The 13,573-nt window shown below is 38.2% G+C and overlaps 1 protein-coding gene across 2 annotated transcripts in view; it reads right to left on the bottom strand.

The window, feature by feature from the left end:
* The window catches only part of SPIN1 (spindlin 1), a 65,361-nt gene that overhangs the window by 10,363 nt on the left and 41,425 nt on the right, over positions 1–13,573 (bottom strand). For both annotated transcript variants that reach the window (XM_082301373.1, XM_082301374.1), the window contains exons 2-3: positions 10,743–10,967; positions 2,595–2,643 (exon numbers count right to left, since the gene is read on the bottom strand). In XM_082301373.1, coding sequence (XP_082157499.1) covers positions 2,595–2,643; positions 10,743–10,794 — 101 coding nt within the window. In that variant the 5' untranslated portion in view covers positions 10,795–10,967. The remainder of the gene's footprint in view (positions 1–2,594; positions 2,644–10,742; positions 10,968–13,573) is intronic.

Here is a 13,573-nt window from a genome sequence, read left to right as displayed (position 1 = left end):
TTTAATTTGGCAACTGCTACCAGGGAAACCAACATAGTGTAGAACAGCAGAGGACTGGTAGCAGAAAAATCAGCCATTACCAGAGAGTTGTGCTTAAAACACAAACTAGCTTTTAGAAAAATGGAAATGGCAATGCCCAGTAACCTATAAAGTTACCCATTTAGGCTTCATTGTTGATTGTTTTTTATCCCAACCATGTCATCTCAGAAAAACACCACATGAAAAAAAAACCCCAGGAAGATGAAAGAAAACCACATCTCTCAGATATGCAAAACACACACAACTGTGAAAAACTGGAGTGAAAACTATAAAACATTATAGAAGCAGTACAGCAGCAGTAGTCAGTATACTTTCAAATCTTTCATGGTACGAAACAGAAAAGTTACTAAAAATAGGACATAAAACTTAATAAAACGGTGATCTTATTAATATCTATCACTAATAACGGAATGGTGATTGGAGAATTGTTATTAGCTACTTTTCATGATATTCAGACTATGAGGCACATGAATTAAGACAGAAGTTTTAAAGTACTTTCTGTACTCCCTCAAAAGTAAAAAAAATCATTCAGTTGTGAATTTCAGCTCTAGATGTTGTAGGAGCCAAGAGTATGTTACCTTAAAGTGGTATCAAAATTTCAAAATGTTTAAGTTCACTTGTAGTTAAATTGCAGGTATAACCTATGCCTCAAAGTCTCTGAATTGCCAACTACAAGAAATCTGGAGAGGCTATGAAGAAAGGATTGTTTCATACTTGTGCTAGTTTCTGTACTTTCCTTATAAACTAAGGGTGGAAAGAATGACATCTGTTAGTTTACTGACTGATCTGATGCCAATGAGGTCAGCCTCATATTGGCAGAGATCATCACTACCCACTGACAGAGCACTTGGAAGAACTGTCCTATAACCATGGGAACCATCTCCAAAAGGCTCAACAGTTAACTACCATTTAAAGAGCTCAGAAGGCTCATCCACACTGCTCGTTCTATCACATCCTCAATTTACTGAGTCATGCCTTGTTCCTTCCTCCGCTGCAAACCTTCTGAAGCTTGTTTAAAATCTCAATAGTCTTTGAGTGCCAGTAGGCTTCTTTTTCTTTGTCCTTAAATGAAGAGGTAACTAAATAAATAGCTAAATCAGTGACAAAAGTATACATTACTAACTCATGGTCTATTGTATTGGCTCAGAGTAGTATCAGCATATAGTATTACATCATATTCATATCCTAGTAATTTACAGTAAACTATAAACAATATTCTACTACTCTACCTCATTCTCAGACAAGTCAGTAAGCAGCAAACAAGAATTCATCTTGGCTTGGTACAAAAAACCTTAACTAAATAATAAACAATTGAACTAGGCTAAATTAACATAAAACTAAGCTGGATGCTTAAGTTAAATACCTCAAAATTATGTCACTTAGGATCAAAACTTCTTATGTCCCACAAAAGCCTTTATGCTAATAAATTTACAGCCTATTTAGTTATTTAAAAAAGTGTATATTAACACAACAATAAAGACAAATCTAGCCACCCTCAAGTACAAAAGGCAACCCACCTCTGATAGTCTTCCCATCATACACTCCTTTCTCTGAGCGGTTGAAAGAGAACAAGAGAAATTAAATTTTAACCAACTCTACCTGCCCCTAGACAAATAAATGTTTGTCTTTGCCTTCTATGAAGATAGACAAGAATGGATAATGATGAGCTGGTGGAAGGCATCAGAGTAGTTTTACATCAGGTGTTGTCTCTGGGAAACAGCTAATACTGTTAACAGTGATTAACTACATTAACTGTGGAAAATATACCTGCCAAACAAATTGCTTGTGATTGATGCACACTATATGATTTTACACTTACAAACAGCTAGAAACATTTTAAGTTTCCCACTTATCCAGCTTAGATTTCTCTCACCACATATAGCCAGATATGGAATCTTGCTGTATGACACTAAGACCAATTATATCAAGGTTACATCTACTTTCACACAGCTACTCACCAGTCTTCAGCTGCTACTATTTAAAATGTTGTAGATGGAAAAATACATGCCATGAAAGTGTAGCAAAAGCAGGTATCCTTCCTTCACATACTAACAGCAGCTTCCTTACAGAAGTATTTCAGTACATTCTTTATTTTTAAAAAATGAAAAATCTTTTCCACCACTACGGTTACAGTGCATACATGATTAGATATATGTAAGATTCCTTACCAACTGGGTTCTTACTAAGCATGATTTGCAGGTTTTTTGACCTGGTGACTGCATGAACTCTGTGCCAGAGAAGAGACATCCTACAGTAGATGTGGCTAACTTCAGGCTTGAAAGTCCTTCTCTACAGATTCCAGAAAGAATTTCAAAATTGTATTCAAGAAAGATATAATGTTAGCAGTCAAAACAATGTTTAAAAGTTCATCTGTGGGGCTTTCTTTCCTACTACCCTCCTGAAAGAATTAAAAGTCTGACTCTACACACATATACAGACTGAATATTATTCCACAATTTTTAAGAACAAACTGAGTGGAACAATACAGATATATTTCTAGAACAGTACTTCCAGTTACTGAGAGCTATTCTTTAGTAAATACATTAACAACTTACTTGTGGGAAGTTCTTTTCTTCATCATGCTGGCAGACACTCCTGCATGACCTACAATATACAAGATGTTGGAATTATTGAAAAATAATTTAAAAACTTACATTAAAGCCTTCATATTGAATGTCAAAATGTAAAGAATCCAAACACTTCATGTTATGACTGATCAGTGACCTGCTACAATGGGAAAAGGCTCTAGAGAGATAGACACGGACTATGTGCACATGAAGCTGTGGTGAGCTGACCTTGGCTGGATGCCAGGTGCCCACCAAAGATGCTCTATCTCTTCTCTCAGCTGGACAGGGGAGAGAAAAGACAACCAAAGGTTCCTGGCTCAAGAGAGGGACAGAGAGGCATTACTCACCAATTACCCTCACAGGCAAACCAGGCTTGACTCGGGGAGTATTAATTTATTACCAATCAAGTCAGAGTAAGATAAATAATGCCAAATCTTCCCCTCAGCTCTCCCTTTTTCTTGGGTCTAACTTCACTCCCAATTTTTTTCTATTTCCTCTCTCCCAGGTAGCACAAGGGGACGGGGAATGAAAGTGCAGTCAAGTTATTCACATGTGTCTGCTACTTCTTTCTTTCTTCTCAGGGTTAGGGTTAGCTCTCCCTCCTCAGGTGGAGGATGCCTCTCACTCTTTCCCTGCTGCAGTGTGGGGTCCCTCCCACAGCAGACAGTCCTCTGAACTTCTCCAACGTGAATCCTTCTCAGGGGCTACAGTTCTTCACAAACAGCTCCAGCATGGCTCTCTTCCACAGTGTGCCATCCTTCTGGACCAGGCTGCTCTGTAGTGGGTCCCCCACAGGGTCACAATTCCCGACAGCAAACCTGCTCCAGTGTGGGCTCTTCTCTCATGGGGCCACAGGTCCTGCCAGGAAATCTGCTCCAGTGCAGACTTCCTGCAGGTTCACAGATTCCTTCCATCACATCCACTTGCCCCAGTGCAGGGTCCCCCAATGGACTGCAGGAGCACAGCTGCTTCACCATGATCATCACCACAGGCTGCACGGGAACCTCAGCTCCAGTGCCTGGAGCACCTCCTTCCCCTTCCTTCTGCACTGACCTTGGTGTTTGCAGGCCTGTTACTCTCACACAGTTTCACTCCTCTCCTGCAATTGCTGCGGGACAGAATCTTTCCCCCATTTGTAAATACAGTATTCCAGTGGCATTTCCATCATCACTGTTTGGCTCAGCCAATGGCGGGTCCATCTTGGAGCCAGCTGGCATTGGCTCTGTTGGACACAAGAGAAGCTTCTCGCTGCTTCTCAAAGAAGTTACCCTTGCACCCTCCTGGTACCTTGCCATGCAAACCCAACACAAAAGCTCAGTGATGAACATAAAGAGTGACTGACAGCAACTATTAAAATGAAAGTTAATTAAACACAACAGGGACAATAGTTGACATGGTCAATCAGCAACAATAGGGAATCAACAGGCTGTTTTAAACTTTCATCCTTCAGTTAATAAAAGGAGATGCAAATACTCATCTTCCTGAGTTAGCCAGACCAGCACTACCCAACAGAGCACATAAAAATCTAACAATAAACAAGATTTTTACGGACGGAAGAACACTGGACTCGACCCAGTGATAATTTGGGATGAATGTGAAAATGGAAAGCTTTTAATAAGATGAAATGAGTAAATGGGAAATCAGCTTCTGCTGGTTGTTAGAAAGCCACTCACGAGCAGCCATGAAGAATTCAGCAGAGGAAATACACAAGAACAAAATGACAGAAAAACAATTTTAAAAGATAACGTATATAAAAGGTGATGTGCACAGCTAAAAAAATCAAAATTAGTTCTTAGAATGAAAACTGCACCTCAGATTACAGCCAATGGCCACGTGCATAAGGGATCATTTCCTAGGGCTGACTGAAACAGCCCCTGTTAAAGTGATGGCTGATGGTGACTACATGGCCAGAAGATACCTGGCTTGATCCTGATTTCTCCCTGTCTTGCTCACTGTAATGGTTTTGAATGCTATGGATTTAAATTTCTTCACAGTAGCTTGCTTTGGGCTTTTTGGATTTTTTGCTTCTTGTTTGCCATATCTAAAACAATCTGATCACAATGCTGGACTGACCCGTGTGTAACTCTTAATGCCTTGTGTTTATATACAAACATGCCTAGAATCTTAACTAGGACTGCTTGAATGAACACCTACAGAGAAATGTTTTAATTTCTCTATAGGCCTAAACAAACCAATTTTTTTAAATTCAGTTATGCATGTTCCAAGCATAACTGGCATTATATATGTATTGAAAACTTTCACTATATTAACAGAATCACACAGGAGCCAAGCACTGACAGTATCATTAATGTTCCAAGTCTTCATGAATATTTTACTATTTTCATTTTTATATGAAAACTTTAAGAGGGCATATATAAAGCTACAGAAATGGCAGAATTCATATAATTAATTAATAATTAAAATAATCCTCTATTTAGTATAATCAAGCTTGCATCAGATCTTCAGGAACCTGTACTTTCAACAGCAATGATATCTGAAATGTTCCATTTTAAAAATTAAGCCCTGTGTGTCAATTACTGCAGTAAAGATCCTACTTACATTTTTGACTGTTACAAAACCAAATAATTAAACTGAGTATTTGTAAGAACTTAGCTGGAAAAACAAAACCAGCATCACAAAAGTTTGATTGGAAACCTGTAAGACTTTAGGACTTTATTACACCCTATAAAAAAAGCTATCTACGCATACTGTCAGTTACCTCTCTGTATATAAGGTGGCTGTGTTCTACTAATATGCAATACAATAAAACACATTTTATTAAAAATATGGTGGTGTTTTATTAAAATGAAGTAATTTCTTAAAATCCAAGAACTGTCCTTACAAAATAGAGAAACTTCATCACCAGAAGATGAATACATGTAGTCTACATTTTACATTTCTGGCTAATGAGAGAAAAGTAAGATTTTGGCTAAATTAGCTCAAGTAAAAACACAATGAAACAACAGAATGCTGCAGCACAAGAATTTGCTTTCTGCCCTCTGCTCAAGGACTTGGGAACCTGGGAGTAAGAAAGGAGGTATGAAGCATTTATCTTCCAAAGTCACGAACAGAAGCACTAGACCTACACAGAAGGAAGATTTACTACAGCATTTGCCATAAGTAGAGAGGAGAAGCCACGATGACCTCCAGGAATGGGATTTTGCTGTTTACTAACTTCTCACCTTGGGATCTTCAGATCTTTGATCAAAGATTCAGCTTGTTCACTGATGTAATGAGCTCTATACCAAAGACAACACAGACTAAGTACTACTCATCATAAGTCAGGCAGCATCTTAAGAGAGCTCCCACTTTAAAACATGAAGTAACGGCATTTGGATGTTTAAAACAAATATCAATAGCAAGTATTTGAAGATCCTAAGTTAAATGCACCCTTGTACCAACCAGATGCCTATTTGCCACAGATTGCCCTCCTAATTTGCACTGTGCGAATTCAGATAGGTCTCGAGGAGATGTAAACTGCTTTTAAGGATGTATTAGGTTACACTACTGAATTGCTTGGCTATACAATTGCAAAAATTGCAACAAGAGTTTCTGTCCTTTAAAGCCTCTCCGGACAGGGGACAGAACAGCGCAGAATCCTTATGTTTAACATATTCTAGTGAGAAGGTCAAAATCAGAATTATCTGCCTCCGGAATCTTTCTTGGTCCATAAGAACGGAGCAGCTGGACATGACCCAGCCATGGGCACTCACAGCCCAGAGAGCCAAACGTGTCCTGGGCTGCATCCAAAGCAGTGTGGGCAGCAGGGGAGAGAAGGGATTCTGCCCCTCTGCTCTGCTCTGCTCTGGTGAGACCCCACTTGGAACACTGCATCCAGCTTTGGGGTCCTCAGCACTGAACAGACCTGCTGGAATGAGGTCAGAGGAAGGCCATGAAGATGACTGAAGGGCTGGAGCACCTCCTGAAGGAGGAAAGGCAGAGAGTTGTGATTGTTTGGCCTGAAGAAGAGATGGCTCTGATGATACCTTATTGCAGCCTTCCAGTATGTGAAGGGGGCCTATAAGAAAGATGGGGACACATTTCTTAGCAGGACCTGTTACAACAGGACATGGGGTAATGATTTTAAAATGGAGAAGATTAGATATAAGAAAGAAGATTTTTTACACTGAGTGTGGTAAACACTAGCACAGGTTGCCCAGGGGTGATGGTTGCCCCATCCCTGGAAGTGTCCAAGAGCAGGTTGGATGGGGCTCAAAGCAACCTGATCTAGTTGAAGATGTCCCCGCTAATTGCAGGAGTTGTACAAGATGACCTTCAAAAGGTCCCATCCATATCAAACCATTTTATTATTTTATGACATTAGAGCACAGAAACATATTTTTTGTAACAGAAAGTGAACACAAACTCCAGCTTCCAGACAAGAGCAACAGAATTAAGTATTCAATTGTCATATGGTCTCTTGTGTTTTCTGAGGCTCGTTCATTCTCAACAAACCCTTAAAATTCAACAGCAAAACTAGAAACCATGTTTCTGAATATTTCTACTTTACTCCGGGCAAAGATAAAGAAATAGGGTATAACAAGACTAAAATAATCATTCAGAATGTTGGCTTCAAGGGAAATATGCATATCATTTCAGCTGGGGCTATAGGAGAATAGGAAGAAGGATGGGAGAAAGCTACTGGCAATGTTTTTGCTATTGTGACATGAGTTGGTACCCTCCATGCAATTCATGGAAATCAGACAGGCTCTTCAAAAAACAGCAACAATATTTTACTTCTCTGAATACATCCCATGTTTACAACATGCAGCAAAACCTACATGTTTTTAAGTTGCATCCCAGAATCTTCTGTGGTAACAGCAGTAATTCCACTCTGTATCTGGAGACACTTTCAGAATTACTTTCAGAGACCTAACAAACACTTCAGTGTGCTGATTCACACCCAGTACTGCTCAACCTCAACTTAAAAGAGTTTGAAGAAGGGAGATCTTTCAATTGAAGTAGGTCAGACGTAGAGACATAAACCAAATTCTAACTCTGCAGAAAGACTTCACTGCAATTCTAAGCAATTCACATCCATGATCTCTTTTCTTAGTTCATAAAGACAATACTAAAACAATTTACACTTGCTTTTAAGGGTGAAAAAACTACAAATGCTCATATATGACTTAATAGTTATATGTTCATATATATGTTAAAAGTTTTCTTTACTAAGAAAGTACTTTTATGTTTTCAAACCATCCAGTAAAGGCATTACAATTGCTCCTGACCATCATGCAGTTTGGTAGGATTCTGTACCAGGAGAACACTGCTAAGACTCCAGAGGACCATGTCTTTAACTTACACAGCATAAAACAGTGATCATTAGATTTAAAGGCTCAATTGTGTTAACACAGGGGTAATCACATCTTACAATCAATTATACTGTATATTAATTTTTTTTTTTTTAATCTGTATTTCTCCTATATTTGGGACAGCAATACACTAATTAGAGACAGGCAGGCACATCACCAAGAGTACCTTGTCTGATTCACTCAAACTGTATCGTGGAAAGCAACTCTGTGCTTTGACAAACTCCTAGAGTCTGTAGCCATGTACTCTTCTGTTGTGTAAAAATTACAAGTCTAGCTTTCCTTCTTTTCTCCACCTTCAATCCTCCCCTTTGTTTCCCAAAAAGGAACTATGTACAAAGTATATTTCCCAGAGAGAGAGAGACTTCAAAAGCCTAGTTATTATAAATAACATGTACCTCTTCCTTTACACCCACTTTACAACAAATAAAAGCACTTCCTTCCTAGGCAAACAAACAGGACAGCTGAAAATCAGCTTTGTTAAACTTGCTACCAACCTGTAGTGTCACTGATTGGTAAGTCTCTACAACACGATGAAATCAAGGCCAGTTGAAAAATGTTTTGTTAATACATTAAATTTTGCCCTGTATGAATACCTGACATTACCACTGGTTTATCTCTACCTCCAGACTGTTTTTTGCAGTCCTCCTAGAGACCAGAAATGTTATGATTTTACAATATTAACATTATCCAATATAAAATACAAAGACTATTTCCACTTTCTTTGTATCTTTTTCTTTTACTCTTTTTTCCTTCTGAGTAAGACTACATTACTGCTTTATTATCCAATCCCAGATGATAGCAATTTTATAAGCAAGACTAAAAATCCCAATTTCTATTTAGGATGTAGCTACTCTGGAAGACTATTGTGGTTTATAAAGTTCCTTGGCAAGTGGCAACCATCTTTTAAAAAGGAAGGCAATAAATTTGTATCCATAATGCTGTAAAGCTCAGTAAATCCTATTTAAAAGTTACTTCTTAATTTTCTTTTTTCACAGCTGTTCTAGGTAATCTCACTGACCCTCTTAAGGGTTCAGTCCTAAAATGGGGGAAGGGACTTTTCACTAGATCCGGTTGCTTAATATCCCTTTGAACATGACCATAAACATTTCCAACAAAGAGTCACTCATATATAGGTAACCTGTTCCTGTGTTTCACCATATACATCATAAAAAATTTCTTCTGTATACTCAAACCTAACTGTACTCTCTTTCTGTTTAAGACAATTACCCCATGTACTGTCACTATAGGCCTTGGCAAATAGCCTCTCTCTGTCTTTCTCATAAGCCCCACTTAAAAATTAAAAGGTTGTACTGCCTGGAGCCTCTTCTCCAGGCTGAACAACAACTCTCAGCCTTTTCTCATATGACAGGAGCTCCAGTCCTTTGGTCACTCATGGCCATCCTCTGGACCTATTCTCTTTCAGTTTGAAGCCATTTCCCCTTGTCCTGTCATTATGAGCTTGTAAATAGTTCCTCTCCAGTTTCAAGTCCCCTTCAGGTACTGCAGGCCATAATTAGGTCACCCTGGAGCCTTCTCTCTCTCCAGGCTGAACAACCGCAGCTCCTGCAACCTCTGCTCATAGGAGAGGTGCTCCAGGCCTCGTATCATCTTCATGGCCCTCCTTTGGACTCACTCCAACTGGTCTACATCATTCTTACGTCAGGGACCCCAGAGCTGGATGCAGTACTCCAGGTGGTGTCTCACTGGAGTGGACTAGAGAGGCAATAACACCTCCCTCAACCTGCTGGTCATGCTGCTTTTGATGCAGCCCAGGATCTGCGAGCCTATCTGGGCTGTGAGTGTACCCTGATGGGTAACGCCGAGCTTCTCATTTGCCAACACCCCGGAGTCCTTCTTGTTAAGGCTGCTCTCAATCCATTCTTTGTCCAGGCTGTATTTGTGCTTGGAATTGCCCTGACACAGTGCAGCACCTGGCACCAGGCTTTGTCAAACATCGTAAGGTACGAACCTCTCAATCCTCTCCAGGGTCCTGTGGATGGCACCCCTTCCCTCCAGCATGCTAATGGCAACACACAGCTTGGTGTCATCAGCAAACTTGCTGAGAGTGCACCCAATTCCCACTGTCCCTACCACTGAATAAGACGTTAAACAATGCTGCTTCCAATACTGACACCTGAGAAATTCCACTCATCACTGTCTCAATTTGGTCACTTAACCAAGTGTAACTTCGTACTGGATCTCTCCTTTGAAACCTGTAATTGTTACTTGAAAGGTAACTGTATTACCTTTGGAATCAGTACATGTTTCAAATAAGTGATAGCACATTTTAACACAGTCCCAGGTAAAATACAAGCTTGAAATTTTCCAAAGGGTGAAATCCTCCAGTATCAGTTGTTTCAATTTTTAATGAATCAGACAAGTATTTGAAAGCACCAGAATAGTCTATTCTATTGCTTGGGTATTTTAAAAATTAACTGAGCTTTCCCAATTACATTGTCAGTTGGTTGGTTTCTCAAGAATTTCACAAACACTCCAATTCACAATGGTTGGTGATAAAAAATATGTTGTTTTCCCCACAAAGGTCACTGATTAATAACTTTTGACACAACACAAAATAGTAGGGTCAGACCTGTACTGCTAAATTTACATTTGTTTTTTCAATCCATGATCTTTCTAGAACAGAAGTAAATTTTCTTTTAAAACAAGAATGACATTTGCATTTTTAAGTTGTATTCCAGAATCTTCTGTGGGAAAATAATTAACATCTGCAGAAAATCATTTACATATTTAAAAAGTCAATAAAGTAAGAACACTTTTTATCCATTAAAAGCAAAGAAAAGCACCATAAAGAACACCTCACCTGCATCAGCTCTGGACCGCTGACCTGGTGATTTTCCAAATGGGGTCTTCATTCATCTGTGTTTAAGTGAGCAGCAAAGCTGCTGGACTAGGGTGAAAATCCAGTTCGTTTCAACTTCCAGGATATCTTATTAGTCTTAGGATGAGACAACCACTTATAATCCACCATTCAATCAAGAACTTCTCCTTCCTCAAATGTAGAAGATGCACTTTCAATTACAGTACTCTGAAAAACAAAACAGGTGGAGTGTAAGTAGCATGAAACAAAAATATTCTATCTTAAGCAAGTCTCACTTTAATGCTTGTTTTCATACGCAATAGGATATTCCTTCACATTCTGTTATTCTGAAAACATTCAGCAGTATACCGCCAAACAAACACAAGGGCTGCTACTTTTATGTCCTAGTTACAGTGAAGTTCCACCACATCACTATGTCAATTACATAGAGAAAAAAGCTTCTTAAAAACCATTGAGCTTAACATATGGGAGAATGACTACTAACTTAGAAGAAACTGTACTACCTTTACCAGGGTAAAGCACAAATCAACTCTTTCCACTGGTTAGAAATAATGTGCTCCCACTCACATAGCAGAATAACTTTGCTTCACAGAAGTTTAAAAAAGCCTTGTTGAAAAAAATGCAACACGAAAGGTTTTAAAAATACTGATTCCACTGCAATGACTGCTCAAACCAGCAATTTGTTGAGTAGGTCGACAGTTCACAGATCTGATGATTCATAAATCTGTTTAAGTTTCTGGCAATTCTCTCTACCTAAGCTCATCAAATTCCTAAAGCATTTTGTCATCACATTCCTCTAGATGAGGGAAGCAACTGAGAACAACCTTTTAATGCCCTTTTCAAGAATTAATTACAGAAATTTTTGACTGTGTGAAAAAAATCAAAGCATTATAGGTGAACTTATTTCAGAGTAACATTTTTGGGCCAGACACATTTCTTCACTACTTCAGTGTTGCTCACAACTAAGGCAAGTGAGATCAGATAATTTCCTTAAGAAATGTCACTGCTCATCTGTGAGAGAGACATGGCCTCTCTATTCTGTGAGACAGCACTGTCTTCTCTCTTTTACTTCAGTTTTGGAAGCTGTTGTCAATTTTCATACAGGGGTTAAAACCAGAAGAATGCCCTTAACTAGTGATCCAGCAGAGGAAAAATCGTAGCTTAAGCTTGTCCCTTACTGAATAAGGGAACATACGGGTTTTAGCATACCTTGAGGTATGGTAAAACTGTTACACAGAAAAATGCATTTACATCTAACACTTGACAATTCTTTCATGAATTGTACCCATTGACTTCTAGGAACAATACAGCAACTAAGAGCAATACACCTAGGAAAAAGTGGCAACAGGGAGACAAACATTCAGTCATTTGCAGTTTTTAGAAAGAACTAACTTAAGACATTCACAGTCAAGAATTCTTAAGAACTTATGAAATTAAAAAAAAGTATTTACAGAAACTTACTAGTTTTTCTACATTTCATCTCTTCCTGAAATTTACCAGTATATACCCAACAATGCTAAATGATACCAGGGCAACCATATTCAACAATATTCTAATAGGAAGCAATGAGCTTGCTTAACTACTTTACTGGAAACAGCATAAGGATTATCTTTTTCTACGGAACTCAGACTCATTTTCCTATGGATTAAAACACATTAATACAGAAGCATCACAGATTATGAAAAACCAACTCTGAATTCTTAGCACTGCTGTAATATACTACTATACTCAGTCTCACAGGTACAGCACAAACATTCAAGAGATCAACTATTTTCCTCCAGAAAAGCTATTGGTTCAGAAGTAACTGTAATCTTGTATTATATCTTCTGATCTAAAAAAACCCACAAAACTAAACAAAAAATCCCTCCAAAACATAAACCGAACCATCATCACCACCTCCACAAATACACAAAATGTGAAAATTCTTCAAATTTAGAAAGTAATACACCCTTTTACAATAAGCTGTTGAACTGCTATTCATGTAACACCTGTATTATACACTTCCCCCTCCCAGGATTTCCAATTCATAGTAAAAATAAAAAGTACTAGGTATTTTGATTGCATTGCTTACGTAGTTGTGTACAAAAATAATTCAGACATCACAAAATATATTGTTTTCTACCAGTTAATTTTTCATAATAGAATATCTCCAATCATTACTATGCCCCAAATTTGAAATCATGCTTCAGAAACAGAAAATTTATTTCCAATCCTTTTAAAGTCACAATTTGTTTGCTAGCACTTAATAATAAAGTGCTTCACTGTGCTCTCTGAAGCTATGGATGGACATAAGGCTACTGAAGTTAAAACCTGATCCAGCAGCGTAAACTGACTTTCTAGAAACTAAGCCCGCAACTGTTACTAGTTCAAAACCTTACTGAAGAATTAAGTTGTGCTTTCCTAAAACCAGCATTCTGAATTCAATTTACGTATCAGTTGCACAGTGACAGTTCTGAAGATAATAAGGAGGCATAGAACCTGATTTTCTGAAAATAAATGGATATACTTTAAGAACACTTTGAATTTTTAAGAATATGTAAATAAGTCTTACTTACTTGATTAAAAATACACCAAACCCTGTAAAATTTAGGGTTCTTAAATGTGATAAATGACAAAACATCAGACTTAATGCCATTATGCAAATATCTTGATCTCCTAATATGGAAAATCATCAAGAAAAAAACCTGACTCACAAAATGAAAACTCTTCTATTTCAAGTCCCAAAAAATGTCATGTTTCATATAAAGGTAGGAAACACAAAATCAAAACATGCATCTGATGCACTCAGTTGCAATAAGCTGTTAAGAAAGAGC

The sequence above is a fragment of the Coloeus monedula genome (assembly GCF_965178545.1).
Source record: "Coloeus monedula genome assembly, chromosome: Z".
Taxonomy (NCBI): Eukaryota; Metazoa; Chordata; class Aves; order Passeriformes; family Corvidae; genus Coloeus; species Coloeus monedula.
The sequence above is the reverse complement of the archived record's forward strand: the minus strand, read 5'-3'. Positions and strand labels throughout refer to the sequence as shown.